Genomic DNA, 18,272 nt, shown 5'->3' on the forward strand with positions numbered 1-18,272 from the left:
CTGGCAGAATTAGTTAATTCCTGGAATGGTCAAAGAAAAGGCAAAATAATATGCCTAGTGTGGTTGCAGAAAATGGGTGGTCAAATCCTGCTCTCTCTGGCTTCCTGTTTTACATTTTGCTACAAACAGAAATATTCATTTCTGAGTCTGATACAGGCCCAATAGATTTGGGTTTTTTACCTGCAAGGTAAGCCACACTCTGGGTATTCACCTCAAACTTGTCACAATTCCTGTGTTTATTAACCAGAGAGAGAAGCGTGTGCAGAATCCGTACCGTCCTGGCAACAATGGTTGGAGAAGGATGCCGGTACCCTGAAGGAACAAAAGGACATTGAGGAGCTGCAAAAGCTTTCAGCAAAGAAAGGCCAGCTTTGAAAACATCTACAAGGAAAGAAAAGCTTTGAAATAGACAACGCGTTTCAGAGCCTTTCATGGGAACAAGGATAGGCTTGTTAAGAAGGGCTGAACATTCAACGAGGTTACAATTAATTAAAGATGTGTTGAGGCACTGAAGGGAAGTAATCCACTTTTGGATTCTCCAGGGGGAAGTCAGTGTGCTTATATTCAAAACTTACTCTATGATGCAGCAGAATACAGCGGTACAGAGCAGGCTACGCAGACCGCAAATGTGTATACGGCAGATGGGGTGCCATTTTTTAATGTTCTTCCTTATAAAAATCCCCCACAAATGTAAAAAGCCAAACAAAACAAAAGCTAATACACTGAGAAAGGTCTAACTAGGAGTCCCAGCCACCCCCACCTGCCGTCCAGGAGGGGGATCCCCTGATTCAGCCGGCTGGGGGAAATCCCACCTCCAAATGACATTTTGGGCCACTTCCGGTAAAACTGGAAGCGTTCAAAAATGTCATTTGGGGATGGGATGTCCCCAGCTACTCCTCTGGAATGCCTCACAAAGACCCCCCCCCCCCCCCCGTGGCTGGCAAGGTCAGGGGACTTGGCAACCCTATTTCTAACCCAGCCCATTCCCTGCTCCATCCGGTTTCTACTTGTGGGGGAATTCCAAAGTCCAGTCCTTCCACTGTACACTGAAGTAGTGCAGAGTCCGTTTAATCAACTTCACTGTGGAGGTGCGCTGACAGACGAGGCTCTCCAAGCGGCTGCCCGCCAAATCCTAGCACTTCCATTCTAGTGGCAACCACCCTCTCCAATATTTATAGCAGACTTCATGCTGCTCCCCTGTCCCCTTCCTCAGTTTTGAGAGCAGCGTTCCCGTGATAGGCTTTAACAAGCTCCTGCTGAGCACCATGCATCAATCTTGTGGCTCCTGATGCCATTTTTGAAACAGCTCTAGTTTAAAAAAACTGCTGCAAGGCCCAGATTCAGGTCAGGCACAGGAGCTCTTGTTCTCCCCAGGACTGGAGTCCCTCCGCTCTCCGCCATGCCTCCTCCCCCCCAGGTCTATTTCAATGCCTGGGAATGCCGGAGGCTCCCGGCTCCTATGCCAGCCTTCCCGCACGCTCACTGTCAGTGCCAGGTGAAGGGGGCAGGAAGGACCAGCGAGCCACTGAAAAAACCCAGGAGCGCAGTGCTCGACTGCCTGTTCCCAGGCACTGAAAGACCTGGCAGGGAAGGGAGGGAGGAGGAGGCTGGGGAGCAGGCAAACTAGGCATTTGCCGGGGGGGGGGGGAGGCTGAATTTGACACCCCCGCTCTGCCGGCACCCTAGGCAACCCTAGTGGGCAAGCCGGCCCTGGTTCTCCCCCCACCCCACCTTTGGAGGGTGAGGATGGGGGGTATTTCTGCACCCGAAAAGGCATAGGGCAGGGGTGGCCAATGGTAGCTCTCCAGATTTTTTTGCCTACAACTCCCATCAGCCCCAGCCACGCTGGCTGGATCTGATGGGAGTTATAGGCAAAAGAAATCTGGAGAGCTACTGTTGGCCACCTCTGGCATAGGGGTTAGTTTGGCTCTGAGATACTCCCAGAAGTATGGGAGATCTTACAGAGTCTTCCTACATCATTTTGGTAAGAATTCAACCCTCAGTAAAAAGTTCTTGACACTACCTTATAGCCTTCCAAGGCCTGAGCACAGGGTATTCAAAGGCCAGCACTGAAGGTCTGCTCTGGGCCTCCCTGGCTTCTCAAGTGAGGTCAATGCTGATCAAAGACAGGGCATTTTCAGTAGTGACACCTCGGTTGTGGAACAGTCAGGGGCCACACAAAGATAGCTGTCTGCTTAAGGCTTTTTGTTAGTGTTACAGTAATGAGACTGCCTACAGAAACTACATTTATTATACATACTTTTTGATAGTTATCTTTTAGTTAGATTTTTATTTTGCCCTGTTATATTAGTGCCCAGACAGTTTACTGATTTTTTGGTAACAACGCATCTACTTGTATTTAATAAAATTATCTTGGTTTCCTTTTTGTTCAGTTTATATCCAGCATGAGTTCCAAAGCGGAGTATTGGCTCCATTGTGTATTTCAGCAAGCTACAGGTTGTGTCACAATTATGACCACATAAGCTTTTCATTTTATATTCTTCCTCATCTTCCTATTATCATGTCTGGTAGCCCCATGTAGAGGGCATTACAGTAGTCCAGCCTCGAGGTGACCGTAGCATGAATCACTGTTGCCAGGTCGTCACGTTCCAGGAAGGGGGCCAACTGCCTCGCCCGCCTAAGATGAAAAAAAGCGGACTTGGCAGTGGCTGCTATCTGAGCCTCCATCGTCAATGACGGCTCCAACAGCACCCCCAGGCTCTTAACCCTGCCCGACGCTGTTAATGGAGCGCCGTCAAAAACTGGCAGGGGGAGTTCCCTTCCCGGGCCGCAGCAACCCAAGCAAAGGACCTCTGTCTTCGCCGGGTTTAGCTTCAGCCCACTCAGCCTAAGCCACCTAGCCACTGCCTGTAACGCCCGGTCCAGATTTTCTGGGGCGCAGGCGGGCCGGCCGTCCATAAGCAGATAGAGCTGGGTGTCATCAGCATATTGATGGCAGCCCAGCCCATACCCTCGGGCCATCTGGGCAAGGGGGCGCATATAGATGTTAAATAACATCGGGGAAAGCACCGCCCCTTGAGGCACCCCACGATCAAGCGTGTGTCTCCGGGACAGTTCCTCCCCGATCGCCACCCTTTGTCCCCGACCGTCAAGGAATGAGGAAAGCCATTGCAAGGCCAACCCCTGAATCCCTGCGTCGGCAAGGCAGCACGCCAGAAGCCGATGGTCGACCATATCGAACGCTGCCGATAGGTCCAGCAACATCAGCACCGCCGAGCCGCCTTGATCCAGATGTCGCCGAAGGTCATCTACCAGGGCGACCAGCACCGCCTCCGTCCCGTGGCCCGGGCGGAAACCAGACTGGTAGGGGTCAAGGACAGAAGCATCCTCCAGGAAACTCTGTAGCTGCAACGCCGCTGCCCTCTCTATAAGTTTGCCCAAAAAGGGCAAATTCGATACCGGCCGATAGTGTGCCAATTCGGTCGGATCTAACGTTGTTTTCTTCAAGAGGGGACGGACCACCGCCTCTTTAAGCGCTGATGGAAAATGTCCCTCCAATAGGGATCTATTTATGATATCCCGTATAGGATATCTTAGCTCCCTCTGGCAGGTCTTAATAAGCCAGGAGGGGCATGGGTCCAATTTACAAGTTGTTGGGCGTGCAGATAGGAGGATCCTGTCAACTTCTTCCAGGCTGAGCGCGCCGAAGCCGTCCAGAACACAATCCGAAGACAGGCACGGAGCCTCAGGTTCACTAGCTGTATCTAATGTGGCAGGGAAGTCGGAACGGAGCGATGCGATTTTATCCGCAAAAAAATCCGCAAAAGCCTCACAGCCAATTTCCAATTCATTAAAATTTGGTCTGCCCTGTGGCAGCGTTGTAAGGGTCCGAATTGTGTTGAACAGTTGTGCCGGGCGCGAAATTGCGGACGCAATCTCTGCCGCAAAGTAAGTTTTCTTTGCGGCCTTGACTGCCATCTCATAGGACTTCATAACCTCTCTATAAGATGTTCGAGTCGCTTCATCTCGGGTACGCCGCCATTGCCTCTCTAGTCGTCTGAGTCCTCGTTTCAACCGCCGCAACCCCTGGTTATACCAGGGTGTCGGCCTTGAACGAGGGCGCAGAGGACGCCTAGGCGCGATCTCATCGATGGCCCCGGTGAGCCTACTATTCCAAGACTCCACCAGGTCATCGAGGGAATCGCCAGGGGGCCAGGGATCCGCAGAGCCGTCAGGAACCGTTCCGGGTCCATCAGGCTCCGCGGGCGAGCTAAAATAAGCTCGCCGCCCAATCTGTTTCCACAGTCGATGTTTTGTAAAACTTTAAGTAGGAACGGCCAAAGCACATTATCAAAAGCTTTTTCAGCAGCCAAAAACATAAATGCCATTTTTTGACTTTTCCTCCTAGAATGTTGAATTGCATTTAAGAGCTATCTGATGTTATCCTTCATATATCTTTTTGAAACAAATCCCATTTGATCTTGATGAATAAGTTCTGGAATACATTTTCTTTGTCTCTCAGCAATGATGGTTGCAAAAATCTTGTAATCTACGTTTAGCAATGAAATTGGCCTATAAGACTGTGGTAGTAGCAGATCCTTCCCTTCTTTGTGCATTAAAGTAACACTGGCCTCTTGCTGTGTTGATGGGAGACGGCACACACTGAGAACTGCATGGCTAGGCAGAATCTCTGCAGTCAAAACAGAATGTCTTACCAAAACTGACCTTTTTGTTTCAAATGCTACGTTTTTTAGAAAATGGCAGAAAACTTTAAACAACTTCATATGGAATGGGGAAAAAGCCAAGAGGAAGGTTTAAAAGAAGGCATAGTGAGAAAAAGAGAGGCGCTTTGGCAGCACCGAATGTGATGCTCGATTGTCAAGCAGCAGCACTTTGGATATCAGAATGGATGAGAAACTCAGATGAGAGGAATATTAAATTGGAAATAGCTGAAACTAAGGCATTCATAATTACTTATAGATCAAGAAGTCATTAAAAGGTATTCAAAAACAAAACGGTAGTCATACAGTGAGAGATGGATTGCTGAAAAATAAGGTTTCAATGTAAACCCAGAATAAGCCCACCTACTTCACCATTGACATCTCCATTAATGTCTATTGTAATGCAAGTAAAAGAAAAAAGGTAGTCCCCTGTGCAAGCACCAGTCGTTTCCAACTCAGGGGTGACATCGCATCACAATGTTTTCACAGCAGACTTTTTACAGACTTTGCTATTGCCTTCCCCAGTCATCTACACTTTTCCCGCAGCAAGCTGGGTACTCATTTTACCGGATGGAAAGCTGAGTCAACCTTGAGTTGGCTGCCTGAACCCAGCTTCTGCCAGGATCAAACTCAGGTCGTGAGGAGAGAGTTCAGACTGCAATGCTGCAGCCTTACCACTCTGCGTCATGGGACTTTTTTTGCAATGAAAGTACCAGGGGGAAAAATGATCACTTAACCTATGATTACATGATAAGAAATGAAAGAATAAAATCTTGGCAAGATATACAAAGTGAAGGAAAGAATATTCAATGGCTAACAAATGGCATCTAAATACACAGGACTAATATCAAAAGAAGGAGGCCATCTAAGACAGAAAAAGTCTTATGAACAATTGATTACAGGTGATCTAAAACTATTAGGAAAAATACATAAAATGTTATTGCGATATGAAAACAGAAACAGAACAAGTGAAGGACTGTATGATCAAATGGATGAAGAACTTTGGAGAGAATATCTCAATTAGCCAGTGGGAAAATGTATGGACAAAAGTAAAACCTATGGACAAAAGTTTACTGAATCTGAAATGCTAGGAGAAAATTGGTAATGTTCTTTAGATGGTACATCACACCCAAAGAAATTGCAAAAGCATACAAGAGCTACAACGGCAGATGTGGAAATGCAAGAGTACAGATTCAGCCTTCTATTATATGTGGTGGTCCTATAACAAAGTCAAAAAATACTGGATAAAGATCCACAAAGAAATATAAAAGATATTGAAAGTCAACTTCCTGATGACTTAAAAAATGCTATTAGATATATTACCATCTAATGCAGGGGTGGCCAACGGTAGCTCTCGAGATGTTTTTTGCCTACAACTCCCATCAGCCCCAGCCATCAGCCATGCTGAGTGGGGCTGATGGGAGTTGTAGGCAAAAAAAAACCATCTTGAGAGCTACTGTTGGCCACCCCTGATCTAATGTATCCAAAATTCGTAACAAATTATTTAATCATATGGTGATGGTGGCAAGAGTGGCATTTGCATCAAAAAAGCTTACTTGCATAATAGACCAGAATCTGAATTTCAAGAAAAATGGAATTTATTTTTTGCATATATTGATCAAAATCAGGCTGGAAAGCCTTAATACTAAAATAAGAATAAAATGATATGGTCCAAAGAGAGATTAAGAGACAGATATCAGCAGCATAAGTTTAAAATGTTTATGCTTACAAAAACCTAAGATCAGAAATGTTAGGAATGTAAATATATTTGTATGTAGACAGACCAAAACAAAAGTATATAAGTACTTTGCATTTAACAATGTAAGATCTGTTTAAAATTTTACAGATAGAAACATGTTTACAGATAGTTTTATTGTGATTACTGCACTTGCTTTTTACATTTTTTCTGGGCTCTTTTGTTGCACCTGCTTTTTCAGCCTGGCTGTTTTATTTAATCTTATACATTTGAGTGTATTTAACATTCACCAAGTCCTCAGTGTAAGATGCCTTAGAAATCTGTGCAGACTGGCATCACCCAACGTAAGGCGAGGGCACATCACGGGGCCGCTGGTCTTCCAGAGCATCACCACAGCAGCCTGAGCAGGTGGCTCAGTGGCACTTTGTGGAGGCTGTGATGGGGTAGTGGCAGGAGGTGTTTATGCCAATGGCCTTTTCAGCTGACTATCTCAAACAAGCTTACCCAGCAAATTAAACTGGTGGCAACCCAAACAAAACAAAGCCTTCTTACCTTTCAGCAGATGTCCCACGAGTGCAAAGTTGAAATTGGAGTTAAAATTGAGTCCCACGAAATGGTCCATCTGCTTGCAGTGCCACTCCAGTGGCCTCCTGATCTCCATGAAGACTTCTTCTGGGCTCTGTTGGGAAGCCAAAAATGCAATGGGCTGAGAGAAAAGTCAGGACTAGGGTTTGTGTTTCTGACTGCACAAAAACTGTGGCTGGAATAAGTGAAGGTTTTGCTTAAAGCAGGTAACACCTTGCAGCAAGAAGAACCTAATAGAGTCCTGCATTTTGACAAGCATCCTATTTCAAACAGTGGTCAACCAAATGCAAACAGGGAATGGAAACCAGAGGTTCCCATGCCCCATCCATCCCTGCTGCAGCAGCTACTATCCAAGGGTACACGGTGCTGGCACATGGAGACAGGGATGGGCACGAACTGGGTGATGAGTCAAAATCCAAACTGAACTTTGCCCAGTTTCGGGCTCACAAGCCAAGGTTCGTCACCCACATATTTGCCAAACAAATGACCAAATTTTTGGCCGTGGCTCAGAACAGTTCAGAAAGCAAAACCCACCCACAGTCTGGCACAAAAATGCTAGGCAACGGCGGGAGTGGTGACATTTTCCAGCCTTGGAAACATGAACAGGGACTCCCAAAGCTTGACAGGCGGTGCTCCCAGCCAATAACAAAGTTTCCTTCCCATTGCTTGCAATGCACTGGACAAGCGCACATTTGTTTGGGACAGAGCAGGTGTACTAGGGCATGAAAGAGCCTCAAATCAAGAAAAGGCAACTTACAGCAGCCCCTTTTCTGGAGTTTTTATATATATATATATATATATATATATATATATATATATATATATATATATATATATATTTATTTGGATAGTTAGAGCCTGTTTTTTCCTCTAAGGGGAACCTGAAGTGGCTGGTGACGTTCTCCCCTCCTCCATTTTATCCTCACAATTAACACCCTGTGAGGTAGGGTTAGGCTGAGAAAGACAGTGACTGGCTCAAGGTCACCCAGCAAGCTTCCACAAAAGGGTACAGATTCAAACTCAGGTCTCTCTAGATTCTCCTCACACACTCTAACTGCTATACCACAATATTAAGGGGGGAGGACCCTGTTAAGAAGGAAAGGTTGATATGGCAGGGTTTCAGACACAAGGTCATACCTATTCTTGTGTGTTCTCTCCCCCCCCCCCCCAAACAATGCAGGTGAAGTCAATTAACGCCTTCCAGTTTAGCTCAAATCATCTTCTGCATCTGCATTAGCAAACTGTGGCATTTGTTGTCCCTCCAAAATTGAGACAGCAAACCAGCTTCAAGTTATGGCTTGCAAATCTAGTTTGGAGGGAAGTGTAAATCACTGTTTGCAAATTCAGATAGAACAGCAAATTATAGCTTGTTCTAAAGTGGAAGTCCTTGTCTTCCGCTGCCTGTGGGAGGGGAATGAGTGCAGAATGCATCCACGCAACACCCAGCCAAGGCCTGGCACTGGGTCAGAACCACTGCTGCCATGGACCCCTCCCAACTCATACTGGCCCAGGAGCCAGGAGCAGCAGCAGGGCAGGCCCAGGGTCTGGCTTCTCGGCCCTCAGTGTTGACTTTCAGCCTACAGCAAAACCGGAAACATTTCTAGACTCGTCACATAGGTTTATGACACTGTTATTTATAACATCTCTGTGACAATAAAAGCCGGAGAGGGGGGGGGAATTCTATTTCCTTCATCCTGGTGGTTTTCATGCCGCTCTGACTCTCAACACTTCTGCTGTTTTCCCATCACCTAGGCTGTTTTTTAGGCCAGAGATGGGCATGCCTGGCTGCTGGCTCCTGGTCCAGGGAGGGGGCTAAGGGTGCAAGCTCCTTGCTCAGCAGGGCTGGTCAGCACTGGGATGGGAGACCCCCTGGGGATGCTGCACATGCTGCTTTGAGTTCCATGGTGCAGGAGAGTCAAGAGAGGACAGTAAGTACTCCAAGTATCTTGTAGGCGGCTTGCTTACTTTGTCGTTGAACACCCGCAGGTTGTCCAGGGTGTGGAGGTTTTGCTCAAGGAGAGCTGTCCCTGCTGAATACAGGTTGACTTCGTCCAGCTGCAGAACAGCCATGGCCACCCAGAAGAGGGCCTTGTGCATGGGTGAGTCCTGGACAGAAAAGGTTCATCAGACTTAAATGCAAAACTCTCAAAGGACAGTTGTGGCCTGCACAGGGGGCGCATTCTGCACCCAGACAATACCGGTCTACAGGCATTCAGGAGATAGTTTGTGGGGGAAGGGAACAAGCATTGTTAGAACGGTTCCGTATGTCAGAAGAACTCCCTGCAAATAGGAAATTGCCACACTAAGGGGGAAATGTCCTTGCCCAGTTCTTTCTCTGTAAGCAAGGATCTTGTTGCAACTTGTGGATGTTCCTCCACATTTCTGCCTACCAGGCAGTCTGGACCATCACAGGGCCCTTCCGCCCCAGTCTACTGTCTATGCAGACCAGCCTGCAAACCCTGTGTCTTGGAAGATCCACATTCTATCATCAACACCTATCAGACTTAGGATTCCCTGCTATTCCCAACAAGAGAGCTCGCTGAAATTATGTGTACTAAGATCTCCACTTTTCATCTGAAGGGTTGGATCATGCAGATCCATTCAGCTAGCAAATACTATGCATGGAAATATTAGAAAGAATGAGGTTCTGACCCAAGAGTTCACAGTCAAAAGGGTGCAGGAATGCAGTTCTGCTCACAGACACCAACAGTTTTATTGTACTTGGATCCCTTGACACTTAGTATATCATATCCATCCAAATATGTAAATGGTGATTGTTTAACATTCCCCTTGGACAGAAGAGATGCTTAGAGGGAAGACGGGTGAGAGGGGAGGCAAGCTTCAGGTGCACACGCAGGGGAATAGAACAAAGCCCACCTGGATCTATCTACACACAGTGGAAGGCATCCTCCCCTCTGTCCAAGGCAAGGCCCAGTTACCTTATTGAGAAGAGGCTGCAGCTTGGTTAGTGCAATGACTGTGGCTTCTATCAGCACCTGGCTGTTGTAGTTGTCTGGGCCCTTCAAGCAGCTCTCAAGACCCTGTTGTTGACCAAAGGAAAACAGATCAGCTGCACCTCCTCTGTTAAGACAGTGGTGCTCCAGCATCAGCAACCAAAGGACTCCCGTTCTGATTACAAAAGTTTTGCGGCACCTTCAGCCCTCCCTCTCCAGTGCATACCAGGGGCTGGACTCAAAGTATATGTGGCTTCTGCCCTCAGAGCAACAAAATGGGATCTAAACTTGCTATAGTATAAAAATAAGTTTAAGATAAATGTTGACATCGTCCATAGATGGACTACAAGGTCAGCTCTCAGACAGCAAAGTCTTCTATGGGACCATGAAGGCCACGTCCCAAGTTCTGATCAGCTTCACCCCTTGACTGGAAGGGATTCTGCACCAGAGACAGCAAGCAACTTCCCCATATCTTGCAGAGAGTGGGTGGCAGAATAAGGGCAGAAAAAGGCCTATGGAACTTTTAGAGCTGTTAACAGAAACAGAAAATGACCAGCGTCACACCAACCCCAAGAGTGGGAGAGAGCTGTCTGCTCACAGTGCCCTGTGCAGCATGCAACAGTTGGTGCAAGATCTTACTGCATGCTTTCTAATCATGAAAATGAAGCAAGGGGTTAAAACTCCCTGGACTGCCAGAAGCCCTACACAAGAGCTACGAAAACACATCAAGAGGACACACCTTACTAAGAATCCGGATGATTTGCTTTATCTGCCCATGTGACACACGCTTGCTTATGCAGCCAAAGACAACAAGGGCCCTCGGCTGGAGTGATGGATTATACTGGAATGCAAACCTGCAGAAGGAGAAAGGACGCTGTGTCAACCAGAAGGGTGCCAAGGCAAGGAGGAGCGAGAAGGCAAAACCAACGAGGGCAAATACAACACAGAAAAAGGGGTTGGGATATGAAGCAGCGTCACCTACTTTTGAGCTAGTTCTGTCCACTGGTCCAGCCACTTGCAAGTTGGGATATCTCTCATGCATGCCTGCAGTAAAAATACCCAAAAGAACACTGTCTGAGCAAGCAACATGAAGTAAAAGTCATTGCTTCTTAACCATATGCAATGTATGTGAACATCCATGATGCTTCTCTTACTTGCACGTGGGCTGCCAGGGCTCTCTTATGCCAGCAGCTGAGAGGCCGAGGACTGCCCCCAGAGTCTGCCGCCTGCCCCCAAGCACAACTTCTGACTGACTGAGGGCAGGGCACAGGAACTCAGTTTGCCCAAGGTGCCCTCCCCCCACATTTGGCGCCAACCCGGGATGAATCAGAAGGAAGCTCATTTTCTACCTGCCTTCATACGCAACAAATAAATTTAGTGACAGATGCATATTCAAGCAACCTTTGCTTCCATTCTCTCAGGACAACGTGGGGCCTCCAATATTTCCTGGACACTATCCTTTCTCAGGACACTAAACGTTCATTTTTTTTTTCTTTAATGCAACCTAATCCACCTTGTTTTTATAGATTTATGTTTTGGTTTTCTTTTTTTTTTAAATTTTTAAAAAATCTTTTGGTTTTATCTACTTTTAGCTAGAGATGTTGTAATTATTATTATAAGCTGCCTTGAACCAAGAGGAAGGACTAGATACAAACGTTTTAATAAATAATAAGCAGCTGCCTCATTTTTATCAGCAGAGGCCCAACCGCTGCAGGTTAGGGACCAGGAGCATTTTTCTTTAAAAATAGAAAGACTGGATGTTAACATTTTGAATCAAACACAAAGAGGAGCTATTGCTGCTGTGCCAGAAACATTAGCTATAGTGGTGCACAGCAGCAGGACACCAGCCAAATTAAGTTCCTCATATATCTCTACATGGGGTCTTGAAATGGCCCCACAGCCCTAGCAAGTTTGACCCCACTCTGTTTTTTTCCAGGTCCAGCCCAGTCTGCAGAGACCAAGTCATCCAAGGAAGGAGCAGGAAACATTTCCAGCAGGAACAGTTTGGCCCTTCAACTTCCTGGGGTCAGCCTAGATCCATCAGGGCCTGTTACTATGGCAACCCCCCCCCCTGCCCTGGGCCGTGAGGAGCTTCTCTCTTTCCAAGGAGGAAACAGTCACAACTGTGGAGGGAGGGGAGGTGGAGGCTTCCGCCTTTGTTCTTGGCAGCCAGGAGAGGAGCACGTCCTTCCAGCCCATTCCATGGTTGCCTGACTTACAACTTGTTCTTTGTATTAATGCAAAAAATTTGCATGTTGATGCATGTAGAATATGAATTTTTGTGGCCAATATACAACCGGCAGCGTGGCCCTACACTGAAAGAGGGATCCAAACTATGACCTGTTCTGGTTTTGGACCAGTCTGCAATGGGTAGGAGGAAGGAGTGCAATACCCACCAGCCCCTTCCTGTGCAGATTCTACCTGCCACTGGCTCCGCTCTGGGTTCCCCTGACATTCTTACCCAGAAGTCTTTGTGTGCTTCCCAACTGACCCTGGAGCAGGTTTTCTATGTTTCTCTTTGTCCAACATGGCACCAAAGGACATTAGTGAAGGGCACGGCAGAGGAAGGGGCGGTCAGGCACAGGCCAAGAGAACCTGTTAGCTTGCTCTGGGCTGGAAGATCTGCAGACAGAATCTGACCGCTCTTGGGGCCGAAATCAACTTGGATGAGACATATTTGTAAGCCTCCCTGACAGCCTAAATGATGGCAACTCAGGATAGAAATCTTTGGATTCAAATATTCTGAAGACATCTGCAAAACGGGATAAGATTTGTCTAGAAATGTCAAATCAGAATATTTAGTAAATGAATTGAGATGATCAATTTGTTGATTAAAGGTGATCCTGGGCATAAAATAAATCACAGTTTAACACACAAGGAGCTGTGGCTCACTTGGCTGGAACAAAGATGGCCTTCTGTTCTGTATGAGCAAAAGAGTCCTTTGTGCGTGAGCGGAAGGGCTCCTTCTGCATCCAGCCCACTGTCAGGAAGTCATGTCAAATATTTCCTTTCTCCTTCCCTGTCTAAGGATCATTACACATGAGAACTTAAATGGCCTGAAAACACAAACAAATATTCCCTTAACATTCAGCTTCAATTCACCCATTTGCCAACTAACATTTTTGTTGGTTCATCTACCAATCACCTTCAATCATGTTTGTTATTTGCTGACTCGCCTTACCTCCATGATCTCCAGCAGGGCTTCTGTAACTGTTTCCAGAGAAGTCAGTGCAAAAGTCTCCCTCTCATAGGAGCCGGGAGAAAATGACCGGTCACGATAGCTGGATCGGAATGCTATGACTGCTGCTGACTTCACTTTGCTTATTCCAAACAGCAGGTAGAATTTGGGGAGTGAGAACTCTGTTAAGCTCAGTCGCAACACTTGTTTCGTCTCCTCTATTAGAAGATACACAAAGCAAACCATTCAACTTTTAAAAGATTAAGGTAAAACCACAACATACACATCTGTAAACTGAAAAGTACACTTTTCAGAATTGGCATAACCTAACAGGGGTGTCAAACTCATTTGTTATAAGGGCCAGATCTAACATAAATGAGACCTTGTTAGGCCAGGCATAGCTTGGGTTGGGCCAAGCTATGTCAGGTCGAGCCATGAGTGTACCTAGAAGATGTTGGATTTATATCCCGCCCTCCACTCTGAAGAGTCTCAGAGAAGCTCACAATCTCCTTTCCCTTCCTCCCCCACAACAGACACCCTGTGAGGTAGATGAAGATATTGGATTTATATCCCGCCCTCCACTCCGACGAGTCTCAGAGCGGCTCACAATCTCCTTTCCCTTCCTCTCCCACAACAGACACCCTGTGAGGTAGATGAAGATATTGGATTTATATCCCGCCGTCCACTCCGACGAGTCTCAGAGCGGCTTACAATCTCCTTTCCCTTCCTCTCCCACAACAGACATCCTGTGAGGTAGATGAAGATATTGGATTTATATCCCGCCCTCCACTCCGAAGAGTCTCAGAGCGGCTCACAATCTCCTTTATCTTCCTCCCCCACAACAGACACCCTGTGAGGTAGATGAAGATATTGGATTTATATCCCGCCGTCCACTCCGACGAGTCTCAGAGCGGCTTACAATCTCCTTTCCCTTCCTCTCCCACAACAGACACCCTGTGAGGTAGATGAAGATATTGGATTTATATCCCGCCCTCCACTCCGAAGAGTCTCAGAGCGGCTCACAATCTCCTTTATCTTCCTCCCCCACAACAGACACCCTGTGAGGTAGATGAAGATATTGGATTTATATCCCGCCCTCCACTCCGAAGAGTCTCAGAGCAGCTCACAATCTCCTTTATCTTCCTCCCCCACAACAGACACCCTGTGAGGTAGATGAAGATATTGGATTTATATCCCGCCCTCCACTCCGAAGAGTCTCAGAGCGGCTCACAATCTCCTTTATCTTCCTCCCCCACAACAGACACCCTGTGAGGTGTGTGGGGCTGGAGAGGGCTCTCACAGCAGCTGCCCTTTCAAGGACAACTCCTACGAGAGCTATGACCCAAGGCCATTCCAGCAGCTGTATATACACTATATATATATACAGTATATATATATAGTGTAATTGAGAGAGCCTGGCAAAGCAAGCTATTCCTCCCCCCTTCCTCCCCAAGGGAGGTGCCTCAGCCAATGGAGAGAAATTGAAGTTTTGCTCTGTAGCTCCTCTGTGATTGAGGAAGCCTGGCAAAGCAAGCTGTGATGCAGAAGGAAGCAAGAGAGAGGGAGAAGGAAGCAGATGACAGCCAATTGCTCGGGGGCCTGATAAGTGCCCTCTAGGGGCCTGATTCAGCCCCCAAACTGCATTTGGCACCCCTGTCCTGGGATGCTCAGATATAGCCCATATCACATGTCCATATGCTGCTAACATGGTCAGACAATTCTGCCATCAGAAACAGGAGTCTGGTGACGCTTTCAGCCATGGACCACAAAAGCACTTTGGAAGTCATTTAGGAGACAGCAAGAGGGAACTAGTGCTGATGGAAACACCAACTCCCTGTAATCCATGCTCTGCAAATCAGGAGTCCGCTTTGGCGAAGAGCATTCCCACTCCTCCTCTCCCCCCCTCCCTGGTGCTAGCCACAATCTTGCACCAAAGGAAAACCATAGTCAACCCAAATCAAGCCCCTCATCACCATGGTTGATAAGTCCACACCAAATCAAGATTTTACTGGGAAGTGCAATTTACATATATATACATCTAACACAAAACCATGATTAATCTTGGTTACATTGTTCTGAAAAAGGGGAAACAGCATTTGACCTGGAGGCTGCTTCCAGTTTGCAAGCCATGTTCACAGAGAGCTCATGTTATGTGAGAGAGACCAGGGTGGGCGGCCAAGCTGCCCAGAATGACACAACAGTACCAAGCTAAGAAGGGATTCCTTTTTTTAAATTTGTGTCTACTTCCGTATAAAAGTAGGATGCAGAGAACGGACAGAGCAGCCCTGAAGCCAAAAATAAAGGGAAGAATGAAAGTCTGTGAAAACAAAGAGGTCTGGGATCAAGAGGTGTGTGGGCAAGAACAAACCACCACCACTGCCACCTGCTGGGGTTGGGATGGATGCATGCAGGAGGTTGGCTAGGAATGGTGCTCCCTACGTATTCTGGGAGACGCCCTGCATCTTTGCAGCACTCCGGGCCAGCATCAAAGGCTGCCAGAGCCTCAGGAGGGTTGTCCTCTATTGGTTCTTGATGTGTCCTTCCCACAGGGAAGAGGGTGTGCCACAGGCACCTGGGCTCTCTGATTTCCCCTTTGCTGTGGGAGCAGGGCACAATTCCTTCACTCCTACAAGCCCTGCCCAGCACCAGTGGGATTGGAGGAAACAGAAAGGCACCGCACTGTTCTCTGCTCCTTGCCAGAACGTAAAGAAGATTTGCGGCTGAAACCTGCTAAGTGACTGTGATGGAGTGGAGTGACCCTGCTCAGCCCCAACACTCACTGGGAGAAAGTGAGGAGCCCCGTATGAGACTCTGGAATCCTCTGGGGCCAGTTTGCTAAAATATAATTTCTTAAAACAGGCAGCCCAGTTATGAAACCCCTGCCGCCTCTGTTTCAGGATTTTACATCCCAAAGGCAGTTCTCATTTCTGTGGGACGATTCAGTTGAGTCGCCATGCTGGTCTGACAGAAAAGAACAAAGTTAGAGTCCAGTGGTGCCTTTAAGACCAACAAAGTTTTATTCAAGTTATAAGCGTTTGTGTGCAGGCACACTTCCTCAGATCTGTAGATGTGCACGCACATAAAAGTTTAATACCCAGAATTAAACTTTGCTGGTCTTAAAGGTGCCACTGGACTCAAACGTTGATCTGTGGGATACATTAAAGAAGGACTTAGGCTATTTGTGAAATAAATGGGCAAATGTTTTTAGGAGCACCTCAAAGGGTTTAAATAATGCAGGATCTTAGTGATGGACATCATTTCGTGATATAATTTAATGGGCCTGAGGTAGATTTTCCAGAGTCACAGAATATTGGGTTTAAATGGAGTAATTTTATACACATTAATTTCAATCCCTCTGCATCCTAGTAAACTATTCTGGGCTGAACACCCACACACAAACCCTTTAACAATACAGATCATTTTCAGCCCCTTCTCTTCTCTGGATAAATTCAAAGGGGCGGGGGGGGGGGGGGAGACTAGGCAGCTATAGAGAAAAAATTTGGTAGTTACAGAAACACAAACCTAATCTACAGTATTAAAACCCATGGAATAAGGCAAACACATAATTCACTTCCTGAAAGGGACACTCCTTTATGCAATTGTTTAAATTAAAGTCATGACCCAGCCCTTTCTATTTACTGTTAGTACATTCCACGTTTTGGTCTTTGGAAACCTTGGAGCCTCCCAAAGCAGCCTTTTCTGGCTCTCAGCCTTCTGATATCCTTATGCACTGGAGAATATTATGGCCTGCACATAGCAGAACTCCCCTCAGAAAGCACTGCTTGCATTCTCTTGGGCAAAGAGACCAGAGTCACAGCCAATTCTTGGTAACAATCAGCCAAGGCAACCTCTGCAGAGAGAAGCTGGGTTATCTCAGGACATCTTCAGGCACAGATTGTCTGTACCTGCACCAGGTTTTCCACGCAGGTGTGCAAAATAATGTGATGAATGCCTATAATATGCACCATGGACTTGGATGCTGCAATACAGAGCAAGCTGCCATTTCCAGAGGAATTTAGGGTTTCCTCCAGATATGGCAAGAAAAATAATGTTTTTCAGGTCACATTCAGAGAGGCTTTGACTTCACAGTAGGAATAACATGCCCATTCCTTCTTGTGACAGGCATTTAGAGAAAGGCCATTGCTTGCAATGCCTTTTCTCGTGGCAGCTGGACAGCTCCCAAAACAGCCCTTGGGGCAAGAGACAGGGCCCTTCCTTTGCAACATGCCAAGTGGCTCCAGGGCAATTTATGGCAGAGGAATAGCAGCTGTCCCCAGCAGGCTATTGGAGCCTGGAGAGAAGCCACTTCAAGTTGCCCCTTTAAAATACAGAGGCCACAGCTTGACAGGTTGCCCACAAAAGGTTTCAGCAGGGTGGAGAGGAGGGTTCTCCAAGCAGGCCCACCTGCCACTGGGATTCTCCCTCCTGCTCAGCTGGAGGCACAAGCAGCTTCTATAGAGAAGGCCAGAGCCCTGCCTCCCACCAGGAGGGTAGGAAACAACCCAGGTGCCCCTGGGCTCCATCCTCCTCCTCCTCTCTTCCAAGCAGCCTGGCACAAGTCTACAGCGGCAAGCTACTTTAATTTACAGATAAAGTTTGTTTGCAGACAGGTGCTTCAGTGTACACAACACAGGGTTAAATCATTTCATCTGCACACTTGACAGTAACAACCTCATAAGGAGCTTGCAAAGGAGCAAGAGGGCAAAAACAACTTCCCAACTGGATGTCTGAGGAAGGGAAGGAGCTGCAAGAGGAATGTCACACCAGGGCAACACAGAAGAGAGCTCTCTTGGGAGGACATCGCACAAAGCAGCACTGCCCACTCCTATGGAGACCACTTTGCTCACACAATGGCAGATTCACACTTCCTCCTGCTATTGATCTCAACAATCCCTTTCATTGTTCTTTAACCACAAAAGCAAAAGAATGGCCTACAGTTTGCTTTTTAAACCGCATTGACATTAACATTGCTTTTTATTACATGCATTTCTAATTTACAGTCAGAGCTGGTGAGTAGATCTGGAAGATTGATCTTACCATTCTTCAGGCATCATTCTAAGACTTTAAATACCACATTAAAAACCTCAGGTTATGATAACAAGGAGTGTCCATCATCCAAGTCTGATCAGTGGACTTTTATACTGTGGGTACAAATCAATGAAGTGGAGGAGGGGGAG

The 18,272-nt window shown here is 46.9% G+C and overlaps 1 protein-coding gene across 2 annotated transcripts in view; it reads right to left on the minus strand.

The window, feature by feature from the left end:
• NF1 (neurofibromin 1) overlaps positions 1-18,272 on the minus strand; it is a 249,271-nt gene that overhangs the window by 29,992 nt on the left and 201,007 nt on the right. For both annotated transcript variants that reach the window (XM_060259690.1, XM_060259689.1), the window contains 7 exons: positions 13,099-13,313; positions 10,900-10,961; positions 10,657-10,771; positions 9,903-10,004; positions 8,929-9,069; positions 6,931-7,057; positions 181-312 (listed from right to left, as the gene is read on the minus strand). In XM_060259690.1, coding sequence (XP_060115673.1) covers positions 181-312; positions 6,931-7,057; positions 8,929-9,069; positions 9,903-10,004; positions 10,657-10,771; positions 10,900-10,961; positions 13,099-13,313 — 894 coding nt within the window. The remainder of the gene's footprint in view (positions 1-180; positions 313-6,930; positions 7,058-8,928; positions 9,070-9,902; positions 10,005-10,656; positions 10,772-10,899; positions 10,962-13,098; positions 13,314-18,272) is intronic.

The sequence above is a fragment of the Heteronotia binoei genome, chromosome 18 (assembly GCF_032191835.1).
Source record: "Heteronotia binoei isolate CCM8104 ecotype False Entrance Well chromosome 18, APGP_CSIRO_Hbin_v1, whole genome shotgun sequence".
Classification (NCBI taxonomy): Eukaryota; Metazoa; Chordata; class Lepidosauria; order Squamata; family Gekkonidae; genus Heteronotia; species Heteronotia binoei.